Here is an 18,516-nt window from a genome sequence, read left to right on the forward strand (position 1 = left end):
CCTTTATTTCCGAGCCGCCGCCCGAGTCAGGGACGAAGCACCGCACGAGACAAAAGATGATGAGTCGTATGTACAAATGACGACGACGATATGCACAAATAGCGCTCACACAAGATGATGAGTCGTATGTACAGATGACGACGACAACATTCACAAAGTGCGCTCACAATATATATATATATATATATATATATATATAGCAAACGCGACTTCTTCCGTCGCGCGAAAGGCCATGGGGGGACGGAGGGAAGGGACGGAAGGAGGGGAGGCGACGTATAACGGCGGCACGAAATGCGTATTTATATAAATTGTAGAGAGCTATACGGAGTAATGATATTAGCTGTATCAGCTGTATAAACTTGGACATGCAGCAGCACCGGCAACGCGCAGAACTGTTGTCGACGCCGTCGGCGTTTTGCCCGCGTTCACTCAAAATGCCTGCGGCGTTGGTGACTGTTGCCGGAGCCTCTGATATAAATAGGCATTTGGTGCCGCAGCTAAACGTCACCTCCCTTCCCTCCCCCTCCCGCCCTCCCCCACGGCCTCTCGCGCGTCGAAAGAAGGCGCGTTTGCTCTACATATATGGTGATTGTAAAGGAGGAAAGAGACGCCTACTTCTGCAGCCCTTAAGGAAGCACGGCGCAGAACGCGCGTTTGTTCTCCGCCGTGCGTTCACTCGCCGTGAAAGAGCGCGTCCCTCGCGCCCTTTCACTCGCACATACAGCGTTCGGCGGCGCGCCGTGCTCCCTCAAGGGCTGCAGAAGATAGCGCCAACCTTTCCCTTTCCCTCGAGAACCACTTACCGCGGCGCGCGGCGACGATTTCATCTCCATTGACGTCATAGGGAACCTCACGGCGACGACGACGGCGATGCCGACGGCAGAAATCTGCTTTTGAGTGTCCATATAATTGCTATCGCAATAAAATGTTGCGAGGTGAGCAGGTGGTAAATACTTCCGACACTGCTCGACGAGTTTCCCTTTCTGATGTCGAAAACCACCGAGTAGTCCCCAGAGGCTCTAGCAACAGTCACCAACGACGTGCGCGTTCGGTGCGAAAGCGGGAAAAACAACAATAGGCGTCGACAACAGTTCTGCGCGTTGCTGGTGCTGCTGCATGTCCAAGTTTATACAGGGAAAACTAGGTGAATGAAGGAGACGGCGATTCAAGACGATGAATAACACGAGAACAAGGTGAGAACAGGAGCCAACGTTTCGACAAGTGGACTTGTCTTCTTCAAGGTGACATATGCTCTCCTCGGCACAGTATATATAGGTAGTGTTCTTTTAAAGGGGAGAGAAGGTAAGGCGGGTGGGTGAGGTAACGAGCAAGAATGTGATAGCGGCGAGGGTGTAGAATTGAAAAGAAATATAATGCACTACTGATAGTCGGTGGAGGAGTTTGAGGCAGCGCCGTGTGTTAGCAGGTTGACGTGTCATGGCAGGTTCTTCTTTTCATGGAAGGGGTCTGGACAAGGCGGGGGGGGGGGGGGGGGGGATGTCTGCTCCGCTGGAGGTCAGTGAACGATCGTGTCTCACAGGGAGAATAAAAGTAGCGGCGGAAAAATGTTGTTCGGGCACATAAACAAATGATAAAGCCGGGGGGGGGGGGGGGGCGTAGATATATAGATAAAAGGACGATAGGATGGAGTGAAAGCAAAGGGAGTTTGGAATATTACTGACAATCCAATAACAAAAAAAACTAAGCAACTCAATGAACAATAACTAAGTGCTGTTGCCTATGCTTTTCAATTTAGCATAGCGAATAAATTCTAAAGCTTCCTTTGAAACGTTCATGCCTATTGGTTGCAATGTATTGAACTTATGAATTAGGTACGATTCTCTATATTTTCTGTCTCGCGCAGAACGAAAATTTGACTGTAGTATGTAGAGTTTAAGTTCATCAAAGTTATGACCTGATTGGTTGAAATGCTCGGCGACGGCTTTGGGAAGCTTTTTAGCTGTGTCCGCGCGATGTCCGTTTAGCCTGATGTTCATTGATTGTCCCGTTTCACCGATATATTGCTTCTTACAGAAGGAACACTCAAGCATATAAATTACATCGGAGCTAGTGGAAATAAAGCTAGTTTTCATTTCGTGTGTGTAGCCATTTGCGGTACTTTTAATTTTAAGGTTGCTTTGAAGATGCTTGCAGGTTTTGCACCTGGGGCGAGAACATGCTTTTATAACGGGGGAATGATGTTGGCTGACTTTTTAATGCACTAACATGTCTTCAAAGTTTCTGTTGCGGCGATAGATAACCCTTGGTACAACTGGGAACGCTTTTCTCAGACGCTCGTTACTTGATAATTTTATGCAGCTGCATGTCCATGTTTATACTCCGTATAGCTCTCTAAAAGTTGCTATCGCAATTGATGCTTCGCCTTTCGGGTGAAACTGCGACATTAATGTTTTTTTAGGAGCGAAGCTCCTTATAGCGGCACCCATTCCGTCCCCGTCGTAGTAGTAGTAGTGTGTAACCAGTCTGAGAAAATTGAGAAAAAAAAATTCCGAAGTTGTGTCCGTAGCGCGGAATCGAACCAGGGACCCCTCGCTTCCGAGCGCGCGGCGTTTGCCCACTACGCCACGAAGCGCACATAGACACACGCACCACGATGGCAATAAATACCCAACATTAACGAAAGGCCGCGTTTCTAGCGCGTTTCTAACGCGTTTGTGCTAGCGCGTTACGGCCCGTGTAAGAAGCTGGTGTAAGACGCTGTGGCCTCTCCGCCTTACCTTCAACGCGTTTCGAACGCGCTGCCCAAGGCGGTGGCAAGTCAAGTTCAAGTCGAGGAGCGTTTATGAATACGGGAGGTATACTCTCTCAGCAGTCATGTGATGGCGTCGGCAAACGCGGTGCACGTTCCGGCATGTCTAAATGGCTGCGTAAGACGCTGTGGCCGCTCCCCCTTACTAGAGAGTACTGCACGTTTCTAACGCGTTTGTGCTAGCGTCCCCTTAAGCGGGAGATCCGATGATTCCCTCCGGAGCTTCGCCCACTCATCATCATTCACCCCGTGGATATGCTGTGATTTTTTTTTTTTTGGGGGGGGGGGGGGTGGCTACGTTAAATATAGAGTTTATGCAACAGAGCCCCGTGCTGTCAATAATATGAAACACGGACGCTCGCGCAGGATAATATCTTCATGTGCGAGCGTCCGTCCAGCAGTACTGCGTAGAGTTATCGAGTCGACGCGAGAGCGGTTTATGCTTTGCGTTGTTGTGGAAGGGAGGCATTTTGAACGTTTTTTACGGCATCGACATCTTGATGGGTGAAGTGTTTTCATGGGATTTGTGCATGACCACACCAAACTTAAAGCGGCAGTTTGAAAAATTCGTTAGCATAGCTAAAACTGTTTCAGATGTTGATGGTGAAGTTGTTGCTCCTGATTTCAATTAAACTTACAATACTTGGAAATGAGCACTCGCTTTATTTGCGTAGCCCAGGAAAGGACCATGCCCACTCGTCTAGTCCCCATTACACATGTGCAGTGCCCTCCGGCTTCACCGCTTGCGCCATTTTCTTGACATGGCAGCTGCCGCCATCGTTAGAGGCTGCGCGGTCGCGTGTTACGACAGCGGTTCCGGGTTTCGCCATCTGAGAGGGGATGTAAACTAATTTAAAACGCCACAAGGAGCAGTGCTGTCGCCGATACTTTTCAATGTGGGGAGTCGGAGCTTTCAACGCCGGAGAAGTCGGAGCTCCTCATAATCTAGAAGCGCTCACGAGGACGACCAACAGCCCCGGTACGAACCATCCACCTGCGAATAGGGTCCTAGAGAAATCACCAAGGTGGACAGACTTCGTATCGTGGGCTTACATTTACAAAAAAATTGCCGCGTATCTGCGTGCTTCGCTGCAAATGTCGTCGAAAGACGATAGTCTTCTGCCGGCCGTACTACATGAGTGCTGGTCTGATCCGCGGCCACCCGTGATGCTGTTCTCGTACCATTTCCGTCCTGGCATGATAAATGCAATGGAGGTTTGTTTGAACAGATTTCATTTTACCGCATTATTTCATCAAGCGGCCATTTATGTTTTGCCCTGCCTCAGACAGCGCTTCCTTTATGTTGAATCGGCCACATCTGGCTGGCATTGATAAAATTGAGGAGGCGCTGCGTGAGACATGGACGCCATCTGGCAATACATCGGGAAACATGAGCTTGTGCAGAGGCTTTCCTTCCTCCATGGCAGAGGGTGCTCGTCGGCGCGCTGTCGGGAACGTCGTTCGTGGGCGCGCATAGCATGGCATTTTCAGCGCAGCTTAAGAAACTAGGGTCTTTAGAGTTACGTATCTATGTATTTTCTATTAAAGGAACACACCTCCTAATACTTACCTAGTGATGTTGCGCCTCAGATATGCGTAATATTTACGTTGTGATCGATAACGTTCACAAGTATGAACAGCCGTACCAGTTTAAGTAGTGTGGCCGGTAAGCAAGTGGTCGAACTTTGGCCGGGTGGCTGAATCGGGTGACAGACAGACAGACAGACCAAATTTTCAGCTTTTAAGTTCCCCAAGAAAGACTATCATCTTTAAAAGACGGGAGCGAGGATACGCCATACCAAAGCTACAATTAGCACACGACAACGCAGATTTTGCGCATGATGCAACGAATTACCAACAGGAAGAGGGTACTCAAGGAACAGGACCTGATCCGACTAGTGCAGGCTCTGATTGTGAGCCGCATTGCGTACTCGGCCTAATATATAAATTTCAGTAACGCGCAAGTGGAGGTACTCGACGGGCTGATACGCAAGGCGTATAACCAAGGGCTTGCACTCCCACCCGGAGTGGCTATTTTTCGCCTCGAGGAGGCAGGGGTGTACAACAGCGCACGGGAAGTCATAGAGGCCCACCTGGTAAGCCAGAAGGAAAGGCTATCTACGCACAATAGCGGGATGCTGCATCTTGGAACGTTTTGGATATTCCGTACGGAAGACTAGCGCACTGACAAAAATCCCAACACGAATGCAAGAAACTATGCACGTCTCACCGATTCCCAAGAACATGCACCCCGATTTTCACATCGGACGGCGACAAGTCCGAGCGCAGGAACTCGCGAGAAAGTATAAGAACCACCCTAATGTCTTGTACGTAGGCGTGGTCAGCACCGCAAGAAGCACGTCATTCGTCACCAGCGTAGTCGACAATCACGGGACCGAAATAAATGCGTCGTTGGTTTCCAGAGCGAGCGCTGCGGTGGAAGAGAAACTAACGATAGCGTTAGCCATCACGAAGAGACCGTACTGGGAGTGCGTCATAGTTCTGACGGACTCTCAGACAGCATGCAGAAATTTTTCCAGGACCCAAATATCCAGGGCCGCACATCGCATTCACAATGGAGCGCACCAGCTCCCACTGTAGAATCAAATCGTGTGGCACTCCGGCGCATGAGTCCTTACGCGCCAATCAACAGGCACACGCCTACTCCTGAGCGCATGCACACCGGGAGCCGCGAGATGACCGCGCCGAGCAGTTACATCCCGAGCCCATACCATTAACCTACACGCACATCCTACAACACTATCGCCTTTCACGAAGAACATCACCACCGCCTCACAATGCTCTGACCCGAGAGGAAGCCGTAACATGGCCAAAACTCCAAACAACCACATATCTACATTTGAATCTCTACCAAGTCATACATCCTGCGCTGTATTCCTACAAATGCCCACACTGCGATCAATGCGCAACGCTTTACCACATGGTATGTGCTTGCGCAAACACACAACTCACACTCATAACAAGCCCCACCACACGCCAATGGGACGCAGCGCTCCGATACGACGGACCAGCTCAACCTGGTCAACCGAGCGAGAAGGGCAGCTAAGGCCGTTGGACTCTTGGATGGAGGGGACCACTCACTGCAGAGCGGAGGAGCTACCTACGCTCGTGTGCTCTTTTGCAAAATGTTTATTCCCCCTCTCTCTCTCTGCCACAGGATGTGAAGTGATATGACATGTCATCGCAAATAACATTTATAACATGTTTATATAAAGTAGCACCTTTTCATACCGCCATTTATGTATACTTGCGCGTGCAGGTTAAGGAGTGATATAAGCACAATGCTCACATAATTTTCACCCGTGCTGGTAGCTTGGTAGCTATGGCCCACTCTGCAAAGCCTGCGAGGCACGCGCTGACCTCGATCACATAATCTGGGCATGCCAGAAAGCTACACCCACCAACACCCACCGCACTAACACTACACGCATCATAACTACGGCCGAGCAGTGGGAGACTTTGCTGCTCAGCTTGGACCCAGTAGAGCAGCTCTGGGCCGTCCGGATGGCCGAAGACGCCGCCAGAAAGCAAGGGCTGGCCGCCGTCTGAGGAAGGGGAGGCCTGGGGGTTAGTCTCCCAACCCCCGCCGCCCCCAGACCCCATCATGCACACAATAAAGTTTTATCATCACACAATAAAGTTTTATCTCTCTCTCTCTCTCTCTTGGTAGCTATGGCGTCGTGCGGCCAAGATCCAGGTCGGGAGTTCGGTCCTGGCTGCGGCGGCTGCGTAACAATGCCAGCTAAATGCAAAAAACGCTCTTTTACTTAGATTCAAAGGTACGTTGAAAGACAGAAAAAAGGAGCAGGTGGCCGAAATTAATCTGGATCCACCACTATACAACGTGTCTCATAATCGGACGGCGGGTATTGCACGTAAAATTACTCATTTTATTTAATTCTATTTTTTTTCCTTGAATTTCTACTCAGAGATCCGAGCAACAACGTTGCAAAAAAAAAATGCGGTATATGCTGTGAATGCGGCAATGGCATTCTATTCCACATTAGTGAATTACTAAATTAAGAAGGTCAAGTTAAATAAGTTCAACGCGTTTGCCCACTGACTTGCTTGACTTTAAACGCGATTCCTTTACTAAGCAGCCTAAGTGGGAACGCGCAGAGCAGAAGTTGAGGCGCCGGCAGCGCTCAACGCGTGGGAGCGCGCTCGAAGACAACAACAAGCAAATAAAAGCTCTTCTCAGCGCCCGCTCAACGCGGGAACTTTGCCGCCGGTTGTTCAGCCCAGTGGAAAGCGGGAGGCAGCCGCAGGACCCAAAGAGCAGCCCTCGTCACCTCTTAAACAATAGGCTCGCACAGGCGCTCGACTCCAGCGGTGGTGGCGGGGCATTCTCTTTCATCCCGAGCACAAAGCGAAGCCAGCGGACGTGAAGAGGGTGGGACTACGTAGATAGCCCGCCGGCGTTGGAGAGGCTCTCCTCGACACCACGGCTCGTTAGCGCAAGCGCTTTACGGTAGGCAACCCGAAACAGGGACGTCTGGGAGCTACCGAAGCAAAAAACGTACAGAAAAAGACAAACTATATACATTCTCTGTCACCTTGACACTTATGAAGATGTTGGGAGAAAAGCTTTGCCTGCAACTCGAGGGTTACCCCGCGCGGGCCCCATTTGTCGCAGAAACGCAACGTTGCTGGAGATTCTTGAGAGTCACACAGAAGCTGAGAGTTTCAATCCGTACCGAGGACACACTGTTTTTGTTTTGCCAACAGTGGTCTTTCGCTGCTCTGTTGCCAATGGGCTCTGCTTTCACAATCCTGCGGAATAGTTTGCAGGTTTTACTGACCGAATATGCTTCAGTGATTGCGCGTTTTACACCCTCAACTGCGCGGCGTGCACCCCCTACTGGGCCCGACTGTCGCGCTCCGGACTCATTTCGCAGACAACAGGGACAGCAGCATCTGAATAAAGCCTCGTTGTGCCTGTCCCCGGAGACACAATTAATCGACCTGCCCGAGGCGCAGTCTCTGTCAGTCTTTTATACATTGTTCTCCCACAACGTTGTACGCTCGTATACACAATTTCCTGTTAGCGTTCGTGGCTTTCCTTTGTCTTACGTGCTGTATCCCCCCTGCCTTCTTTTCTGTAGGAAGTTTCATGTCGAGGAGTACTTCGAATTCGCTTTCATCCTATAATTACCTTGAACAAGGCAGTCTTTAATGACTGGAGCTGTGAGGCGGTTTTCGTGTTTCCAGGGTTCAGCGTGAAAAGACACGTGTTTTTGAGTGCTGACTATTAGGGAGACGGTGTTCTTTGTTCGCTACGCCTCGGAGCCGCTTTGTTACGTGCCTGCGTGTGCTGTTTTTCTCTAGTGTCAGCTGTGTTACTCTTGAAAACGCATTAGCGAGTACCGACCGCGCCGAACAAAGAGAAAGTGCTACGCAGGTCATGCGCAGAGAAGTACTCGTTCACGTGTTGCTATACTGGTTAATAATTTGTCATGCTAGCAAAACGCATTGGCCTGATCAGTGCAAACGTTGTTTTGACAAGGTTATTCCAGAATTTCATTATATGAATTTTACCCAATTTCATTGGCAAACAATAACCTTCAGCATACGAGATCAATGTGTACTTTTCTGGATGTGGAACGGTCGACATTTATGATTTCAGAAAATGTGGGAAGTGAACAAAAACGAAAAGATTTTGCAAGATGCTTCTTGTGACTCGCTTGTGTACTCGGAACATTGCCGCATGTCTGGGAAGAAAAATTAAGGTTACAACAGCAGGCGATTATGCAAGAACAGGACCTCAAGGTTTCTGAGCCTTCGGGTTTGCAGTTTTATTTAAGTACTGTGGTATGCATTTAATTGCAACTACCACACTTCCATATTCCATATACCACAAGCTTAGTTTTGCTGTGACCAAGAGTTTTTGTGCAAAGACAGGAGGTACATTATTACTAAAGGAACCCTTCAGAGCTATCGATGTAATAAAACTAGAAAACTAAGAATGCAAACAATGGCATCATACATTGCACTCTAGCGCACATAAATGGCACCCGTTATCATGTAGAACAGAGCTACGCAGTAGACTAGAATTAAAAACCAAGTATGGGGTTTTACGCGCGAAAACCGCGATGTCAGTATGAGACACGTCGAATTTGGAGACTCCGGATTAATTCGGACCTCTTGGAGTTGTTTAACATGAACAAATGTATAATACAATACATTTTTTTTAATTGCGTCCCCCTCGAAATACGACCACCGCGGCCGTGATTCGATCCTGGCCGTGGCAAAGCCACAAACGTATTGTCTTCGTAAGTTATTATGCACATAATTTTCAATGTGCTTCCAAAAAAAGGTATGTGGTGGGCTTCTTTACATATGCGATCAAGAACAGTGACGTCAAATTGTGCGCCAGGAATCTGCCCACCCGCAAATTGCGTCTGAGGCGCACGTCTCACTTTCGAGGATGCCCTTGTAATGGCAGTCGTGGTGTCTCCAGAAACGCCATGGTTATGCCAATAAATAATGTTTATTCGACAGACGCTTCCATAAGGCAATATTTGTAAAATTACTGTGTAGTTCTTTTAGCGCCCACATAGAAATTGCAGAGCACGCTGACGACCATAACTTCACAAATGTGGCCGTGAATTTGTGTAAAGGTGACCTCAGCACAGAAAACTTATCACATAATGTTAAATATAAACTATACATAATAATCAGAGTCTCCAGGTCATTGTGTAGGTTGTTATCACTACTTATATTCCCGTGACAGCTACGCGCTAATTATGATTTATCACACTTGATTGTTCACGCGAACTTGGGGCTTGGTTATCTATTTAATACCTTGTGTGTTCTGGGATGAAGAAATATTGGTAAATTACCAAAGGTTGACAATGCTATGGGGATGTAGACATTGTGGGTTGTTTTCCTAGATAGTTGTGGAGTAGATGCAATGCTTAGTTGGCCACTAGCCTAACAAACGTAATAATGAGCCCCCCAATTATGGGCGTGCAATAATGCTGGACATTGAACATTTCTTGTATCTATGCAGTGGTGTTATTACTGTAGATTATATTTCTCGGAATCACTGTCGTAGTCGACGATAACTTTTAATCGCACTCCCCTTCAATATTTTGTACCGTATTATATCTGCACTTGGTCAGAAATGATCGCCGCATAAGCGGTTATCGCTTAACACTGCATAAGCGGTGTTAAGCGATTTAACGGTGCAGGAGCGCTCACACGACTTTTGTCGAAAAGTCCCACGAAAAAATTCCAGCGGTTAGTAACAAGTGTGATTATATCTACAGTCATGTTCACTGCTGAAACTCAGTTCAAGATCACCTCTTACCTCGCCTTCTCGACGTAATAGCTTTCGAGGGTGTGTGATGAGGCGGCGATGCATGCATGTGATCGCACTGTCAACTATTGCTCTAAGGTGAGATGAAGCATTGGTGATCGTCTACGCACATGTCCTCAGTTCACCAGAGGTACCTTCTGCTTGGCCGTTGACACACGCGTGGTTCTTCCTGCGGCAGGTGTTCCCGAGCCTAGCGTCACCTGGTGGCGAGAGAGCGTCCCACTGGAGAGCGTTCTCACCGAGCACCGGCCGGGCGTCCGCCGTAGTGCGCTCGGGCCGTTCGTTCTTCGTCGCCAGGATCTGATGGCTGTGCTAGTGTGCCAGGCGTCAAACTCAAACCTAACATCGCCACTCACGACGTCTGTGACACTTGACATGAACTGTGAGTGAAGCATTACTTATGCATTTTTATTTATTTTGTTTGAGAGTCTTCCAAACGGCGCATTTCGCGTCGAGCATTGATGGTATTCAAATGAGGTGTCTTCTTTATTTGTAAGGGTAGCTCAATTGAAATTTCTTAACTATAACGACAGCATTTCTGTCGCAGCCTTCTCTAGGTTTTTGAGAAGTGCACTATTTGAAGTAACTCACCAACTCGAGGCTTAAGTGTGCTTACTTAAAAGGCTATGGGATGGAACTCGAGTTACTGACCTTTGCGCAATGGCTCCAGATTCGATTACCGTCAGTGCTATCTAATCTTTCAAGAAGGCGTTGTCTATAACTTATAATGTACTGCATATTAATTATGGGGTTTTAGGTGCCAAAATGTAATGCACATAGTAGGTACAGGTAGCATGTGTTGTTTTATTGAGCAGTTGCCTTCACCCAAAAAGATCATGTACTCGTGATGCCAGCAGCAGAAAGGATGTTCATCCGCCACCAAGGTTTGTGAGTGGTGTCGATGACTAACACTCACATGGTTATTTCTAGTAGTAAACATAAATACCTTGGAAAGTAGATGGGAAATCGGCGCCGCGGTAGATGCATTGGTAAGAGCATCGTACGCGTAATGCGAAGACGTGGGATACTTCCCCACCTGCGGAAGTTGTTTTTTCATCCATTTTCATTACTATTATTTAACGTTTCTTTATTTCATTTATTTGGTATCAGTAATTTCCCCTTTAGCTCGGTCTTGGTGTTGTTGTTTGTTGACTTCTTATGCTGTGATTATTGCAAATTGGTCCCCTCTGTTCCCTATCTTCTCGTTCACATATATGCTTTTGAAGCAATGGCGTCATCATACCTCTTCAATGAATTCTTCATTAAACTATTAAGTGTACAGCAGAGCAGATCAGCGATTTCTGGCAAGAAACGCTCAATGAAGAGTGTTAGTCAATTCGCTCATACACCAGAGTAATTTCCGAGATGCAGTTTTCTTTTCATTTTCAGAAGTTTTCTATTTTAGACGTTATAGTAGTAAATAAGCGCTATTTACAGAGCAAGCATAAATTATCGAACGTGACTGACGTTTATTTTTCTTTCTTGATATGCATGCGGCCTTACATTGCTGTAGAAGAGCCCCACCGACCGATCATTATACAGCGACTAACATCATCTCCCCTAACAATTGCTCCCTTCTAAAACATTTCCGGTTTTCCCGTAGAATACCCTTTTGTTAAACTCAACAGCAGAGCTGTAAGGCTTCCAGAGAAAGCGTGTGCAATCAAAATGTTTATTCTAAAGCCTGTCTTTTTAATAACCTGCGTACGCTCGCATACTAAAAAATTCTCGTCCATAATGATCCGTTTGATAGAAAAACAGAAGATACATCGACAACGTCGGTTACTATAAACAAGATAATCAGTCATCTAAGCGTTAATTTTGTTTTAGTTTATTTGCGTCATTAGCTCTCCGAGCCATTCTCCTCGCTGAGTGGTTTGTTATCTTTAATCATGTAGTCTAGATAAAAGTGTAGTGACATTCGGATAACAGTCCGGTATCTGTTTTTTTTTCTTGTAATGGAAACGGAATAAACATTTGCATGGTGCACGGAAAAGAAGAACCACTAGGTCGTACAAAATCCTTAGAGCTCTAGCCATGTGAACGCCAGAACAGGCCTCCAATTGAATTCTAGTGCAGTTCGGGCGCATTCTGTTTCATTGTTTTTAAGTGCTCTCGAAAATGCTCTTTCGAAAAAAAAAAACTATCTTTGGAGGAAAACGGAACTCTCGGGCTTGGAAACCGCCACGCATCGTTTACCGTGCTTACTGGTGCAAAGCAATCTGCTTTCACTCAGAAACAAGTCATAAACACAAAGAGCGGTTCATCCACTGAGTTTTAACTTGCGTTTAGTGTCCCTATTTCTGTGTGCGATCGAATTTCGCTCGTTTCAGTCAGTGCATAAGTGCTCATACAAAATGTCGGGCCCCTCCTGTAGCACATGCGAACGTTAATACAAAATTAAATCCGTATAATGCAGCAAACCTAAGCCCTAACGCTCCTGTTACTCGTAATAAACATAACACAGCTGTCATAAATGGTTGTACTCTCTACATCCCAAAAAATCTGTTTAAGATAGCGTTATGATTTTGTGCGTATGAACAGTGAAGTGAGTACCTGCATGCTGCATTCTAACTTAAAGTATCCGCAGGCTTAATAAGGGCAATGCAATATGTTAGCAATGAAAATGTTGCTTGCACAGTTGGTTTATGCGCTTTCACGGTCACAATTTTCGCGAGCAAGTAGAGCTTGCAGAAAAAAAAACCTTGTTATTTACTTCTTAAGTTTCGCAGTTACAGTTATACACATTTTAGAAAAGTGAAGACACTCGTATTCGAAGACAAGTGCACGATGTTTTGTCTCCTATAGAGCAAGTCTGTTGCGAAATACTCATAAATAAATTTGACATTAGGTAGGCTAATTTCACATTCAGCGGCGGGAGCGTTTCCGCGAAGTGTACGCGATTCTGATTTGACAGCTGGAAAGTCATGGTCGGTGAACTTTCTGTATAAAGTAGCTTGCCATAGATTGATCAGAAAATATATATATGCAAGGCTTGCTAAATATTTAAACCGTTGAATCAAAGACAAGGAGCGTGCTAAGATTTTACAGCTTAAAACACACACACAGATGTATCTTTAATAAAGATACATCTCTCTCTCTCTCTCTCAAAGCAAGAAAGTGGTTTTGCTTTGCAGGATGCCATCGTGCTACATGGGTTAATGTGATTATAAATAGATTTACACAGGACATACGACAAACCATTATTACACAAATAACCTACAAAACAACAGAATACATAAACATACAGACTTCTCTATAAAGTCGCTTTTAACGTATCTGCGAGAAACACGGCACTGGGAACAGAAAATCCAGTGCGGACTAGGATTTCGGCTACATTTGTCTACAGAATCACTCAGAATTGCACTTTTTAATAAACGCGCATACCATAAACGAAAAAAACAAAACAAGAAACACCCATAGTTAAGCATTACATTTTCATATTTTGTTTTTATTTGCCGATACATCACTGTCACGGTCCCGAGGTAAAAGACAGTAGTGTGTCGCCCCAATAAGCCACGCTACAATAATAACCGCCTCGCATTTCATTAGCCATAAAGGCAATAATCACAGCTTCCATAGGCATCGGGCATCGACTATTCTCATGTTTGAAATGAACTGTCGGGTGCTTTCCTAGGAAAATCCTACTGAACACTTCTTCGCAGTCCGTCCACTCGAGGTCAGCGTGGAAGCGGTGAGCCCGACGCTGGAAGCCGGCAAAACGGGCTGGCTTTCGTGCCGCGCTGTCGGCTCGCGCCCTCGATCGCGCATCACGTGGTTATTGGGCGATCAGGTGCTCAGCGGTGCGCGACAGAACGAGTCTCTGGACGGCAACGTGACCCTCTCGTGGCTCGCACTGCGCCCAACTGCGCGACACCACGGTCGCATGCTCCGATGCCGGGCCGACAACGACCTGATCCCGGGCTCGGACATCTTTGCAGAGTTCAGGCTGCAGGTGCTTTGTGAGTATTCAATAGATTTTTCTTTTTTTAGCCGGTTCTCTGCTATTTGACGTCTTCTGCATGCGACTATCCCTGCCCGATCTGGTATCGTCGTTGCATTTAGAGATTCGTTAATTAACTAAAGAGTGTAGAGATAACAATTACTCAGTAACCTGTGCTCCAGCCTGTAAATGCTTTATTTTTGCACGGGTTTCCGCCCGGGATAGCTTTCGCCTTACATCAATTGTGACATGAAGACAGGAGGTCGGACCGCTATGTGATTTGTCAATAACCACAGAAACAATATTTAAAGAACACGCACATATAGTACGATTAGATGTAATAGGCTTCTTGGAACTGTTCAGCGGCCTACTTCATTTGTGTGCGTGCATGCGTGTGTGTGTGTGTGTGCGCGCGCGCGCGTGTGTGTGTGTGTGTGCGTGTGCGTGTGTGCGCGTGTGTGTGCGTGTAAAAGAAAAAAAAAACAACGAGCAAACTTCGCCATCATGCGACCAGACACATTAGTGTATACGTCAGAGTTGTCAGATACGTATGTGTGCAAGGTGACCTACTGGAAAGAATGTTTACGCACTATCCGACAAGTTACCCAAAGAAGTCCCTAGAGTAATTTTTCTGTTCACGTCACTTGCTGTGTTCCCTTTCTTTTAATAACAATTTCCAGTTCCACCGAAGCTCACGCTGCGCCTCGCATCTAGCCTGCGACGCTCACAGCTGCGTGAGGGTCAAGACGTCTACTTGGAATGCGTTGTCGAGGCAAATCCTCTGGTCTCCGATGTAAGCTGGTGGTTCGGCGAACGTGAGCTCTTCACCGACTCCACGGGTGGTGTCCTCGTCAACAACCGGTCTTTGGTGCTTCAGAAGGTGCGGCTCGACGCCAGAGGGCCCTACAGTTGCAGTGCAGCAAATTCGCAGGGGCAGGGTTCCAGCAACACACTGTTCCTCAACTTCCAGTGTAAGTACAGAAGTACATGACTCAAGAACTTTTTTCATTGAAAACTATTTACGTTCACGTAGTCTATAAACTTGGTTTCCTTTCTTTCTTTTCTTTGTTTATTGACTGATATTGAGTGAGGCAGACATGTTGGCTACTTGTTTTCTTTACAGAAATGTGTCGCGTTGCTTAATTGTCAACCGTAACTTCCTGCAACTTCTTTCTTTTCATTTGCGATTTGATTGTTATATGTCGTGGCACCCAATGCATGTCCGTCTATGCAGCTTCTGTACAAAGCGCGCGAAACTTTCGGCTGGATGTTTGCGCCTTAACTTGTTCAGATCTTCAGTGAGGTAACTATATTTACTCGAGAATGAAACGAAACAACACACTTTTGTACCAGCTAACCTTATCACTTACTCCCTTGAGTGGATTTGCGCCGGATGACTGTATCATCTCGCAGTAGATCTCATAATTAACAATAAAAGCTTAGTCGAACTGTAAACGAACGAGATATAGACTGATGTAGTAGTGTGCGAGACAACATGTCATGCGTACGTAATGCAGCAGATGAGTGAAAAACGTTCGAACAAGGAGATACTTAACGCACTGTCACAGTACTAACCTGAAGAAGGGCGACTATTAGGAATTGAAAGAGAGAAGGGCAACATGGTGTTGTGATCTTACAGACGCAACCAAATTAGCAGCAGTGTGGATAATTTTTCTTGTAAGCAAGGGTCCTTCGATTCAATCGGCGGCAAATATATAGAGTCGGCGCCATGATAAGCTGCAAAAAATAACATTGTAATTGCAGTATTTTTCACTGGTTAACATCCCTGCCTTTCCTTTCTTTCTGTGTACCTTCCTTTCGAGAACAGCGACTTCTGATGGCACCTCAAACAGAGATCAACAGTTATTCTTCCAGCACCACTGCTTTGGTTAGCGTTATCACAACGAAAAATTACCAAAGGAAGCTAAGAGACAGCTAATTAACCTAACGACGGTGATTTCAAACAGTTGTACAGCAGCATTAGAGGGTAGCCAATGGAACCATTTGGTTTAAAATGTAGACGACGCTTTTCTAAAATCTATAAAATTCTGCTGTAACCTATGAGCAACCGCCAAAACCTTCCGTCTATGGAAATTCAATTGCTAACAGGTATAAAGGGTAACCGGCTACGTCGACACAATTACAACTGTAATCTCATTGCAATCATGACTGCTTCACAGGAATAATTTTGCGCGAACATTCCGTGCTTGAAATTCCACGCAGATGCACCTGTTTGCCGCCGCGGGCAACAGCAAGTGTACGGCGCGGCGTCCAACCAGCCAGTGCGAGTCAATTGCGAGGTGCAGTCAGAGCCAGCTCCAACGTCCTTCCACTGGCGACTGGGCAACGAATCACTGACCAACTTCACCAGTTTTGGCCACATGAGTCATGTGACCCTGGTGCCCCGTCGCATACCACAGGATCTCACTAAGCGGCTCCTTTGCTGGGCCACCAACGACGTTGGCACACAACGTGAGCCGTGCGCGTTCAGCCTGGTGCCCGCGCGAGACCCGGAACCTCCACGCAACTGCAGCCTACAGAACAGAACCTCTAGTGCGTTCGCCGTAGAATGCGAGCCAGGCGATGACGGAGGCATGCCACCCGTGTACGTGCTTCAGGTGAGAAGTACAAGATACGATCCCCTCACTATTTTCACCACTCTATAAACCGTCATAAATACATGGTTGTTCATGTTTGTTCGTATTCGTGTGTAGTAATCTTTCCTGGACCTTTCTGCAGAATGATTACTGAGTTTATGCTATGATTATATTCAGTTTATTTCAATGCACTTTTGTGATTTCATTTTTCTTCACTTGCGGTGAGATGTAGCTAGAGCCAACAAACATGCCAACTTTATAGTTATGTCATTAAAATGACGTTCTAATAAACGGATCACTTTGCCCGTAGGAGGATGGTGCTCTGGCAGCACTCAATCTAGAACGTTGTGCTGTGAAACTTTGTAGTAGCATCAGGATGATCACGCAACAGAAATCTCCACCAGTTCTGCGCAGTGCTCAGCCAATTCACTGAGATATCTGCATTCTTCATTCTCCAAGCGTCAGTCTTTTCGATCTGGCCTACGAATTTTACTGTCTTCCGCACGGGGGAAGGTTGGGGATTCGAAAAGCACGGATAGCAGTTGCGTAAGTGACGCGGCACACAAGAATGAAAGAGAGAGCGGCTACGTGAACTTTTCTCGGTTTTCGTGATTTGCATACGGCGGTCTCATTGCTTCGCTCCACCAACGTAACTAACTATGCGCGAGCTACAAACTTGGCTTTTTCGTTTGAATTGTGCACATCGCGGGTCTGGTGGGGGAGTTGAGTTTACAAGCAAGCTTGTTAAGCTTGACTATGCGCCGTTTATGAAGACTTCCCCGTTTTCGCGCTCGGCTGACACTGAAGGTGCCTCTAGTCAAGTACACAGACGAGGGTAGAGTTTTACTTCATAACGTAGGTTATGAATCACCAAGTTGAAGGAAACGATGTGATACAGAAAAATTGTTATCACGGGTTTTGTCTTAAGGCTTACTATATCCAAAAGATTAACAAATATTTCTGGCGAGCACCGTCTTGCAACCCAAGTCGTCTGCCACTAACGACAGATTGCTTGGCAAGCGCCAACGGCTCACTGTATTTTAAAAGAACGATGAAACAAACTTCTGAAGTAATCACGTTAGTTCCTTTTCTCATGTCAGCGTTATTTTAAGCGTGTCCATTTTTTTATTTCACATGAAAAGTGGTGAAGCATTGTTGACCTTCTCGCCTCTTGTGCCGTTCGCTATCCAGGTGCTTGACCAGTTCAACAGGAGTGTGCTTCACGTGAATGCCTCCGACCGTCCAGCCTGGACTGTGAGCGGCCTGAGCAGCGGCGCTCGCCTGTCGCTCGTGCTCTACGCTGTTACGTCAAAAGGCCGCAGCGCACTGACCTTGCTCCGCATCAAGACACTGGCTGGCTCTCAGTCCCTGACAGAGCCACTGTGGTCGGGCAGCCTGAGCCCGATTCTGGTGGCACTCATTGCTTGCGCCGTTGGACTGGTAGCCATCGCATTTCTCGTCACGCTACTGCTGCGCTACCGCAGCGCCAAGGAGAGACACAAGCGTGAGTCCTTATGTCAACGATTTTAATTCGCAATTTGTGTGTTTGCGTCACGCATTTATCAGGATAAACAGTGGTGAAATAGGGATTGTGTAAAACTGGAGCCTGCTGTAACGTTCCGCATGCTTTTGAATTATTCTATATGTGTTCCATACAATAACTATGCAAATTATTATGAAAATGGAAACTATGAAAGTTCATAAGGGTTCAGTAGGAATTATGCTGAACGCACCAGAAAAATGTATGGAATTGGAGTGGCATACGGAACGTTTCAGTGGGGAGCTATCGTTACGACAAAGATACTTGTCTTAATCAATGCAAAAGCAGGACCCAAGCCAGGGATGGCTCACGTTAGACCACTCT

General features: G+C 46.7%; 1 protein-coding gene across 1 annotated transcript in view; it reads left to right on the plus strand.

Annotated features, from left to right (window-relative positions):
* Positions 1 to 18,516, plus strand: part of LOC119456809 (nephrin-like) — a 57,043-nt gene that overhangs the window by 24,601 nt on the left and 13,926 nt on the right. Inside the window, exons 4-8 of the mRNA XM_037718626.2 lie at positions 10,291 to 10,494; positions 13,778 to 14,074; positions 14,736 to 15,026; positions 16,279 to 16,673; positions 17,844 to 18,156. Coding sequence (XP_037574554.1) covers positions 10,291 to 10,494; positions 13,778 to 14,074; positions 14,736 to 15,026; positions 16,279 to 16,673; positions 17,844 to 18,156 — 1,500 coding nt within the window. The remainder of the gene's footprint in view (positions 1 to 10,290; positions 10,495 to 13,777; positions 14,075 to 14,735; positions 15,027 to 16,278; positions 16,674 to 17,843; positions 18,157 to 18,516) is intronic.

This window comes from Dermacentor silvarum, chromosome 6 (genome assembly GCF_013339745.2).
Source record: "Dermacentor silvarum isolate Dsil-2018 chromosome 6, BIME_Dsil_1.4, whole genome shotgun sequence".
In the NCBI taxonomy this organism is placed as follows: Eukaryota; Metazoa; Arthropoda; class Arachnida; order Ixodida; family Ixodidae; genus Dermacentor; species Dermacentor silvarum.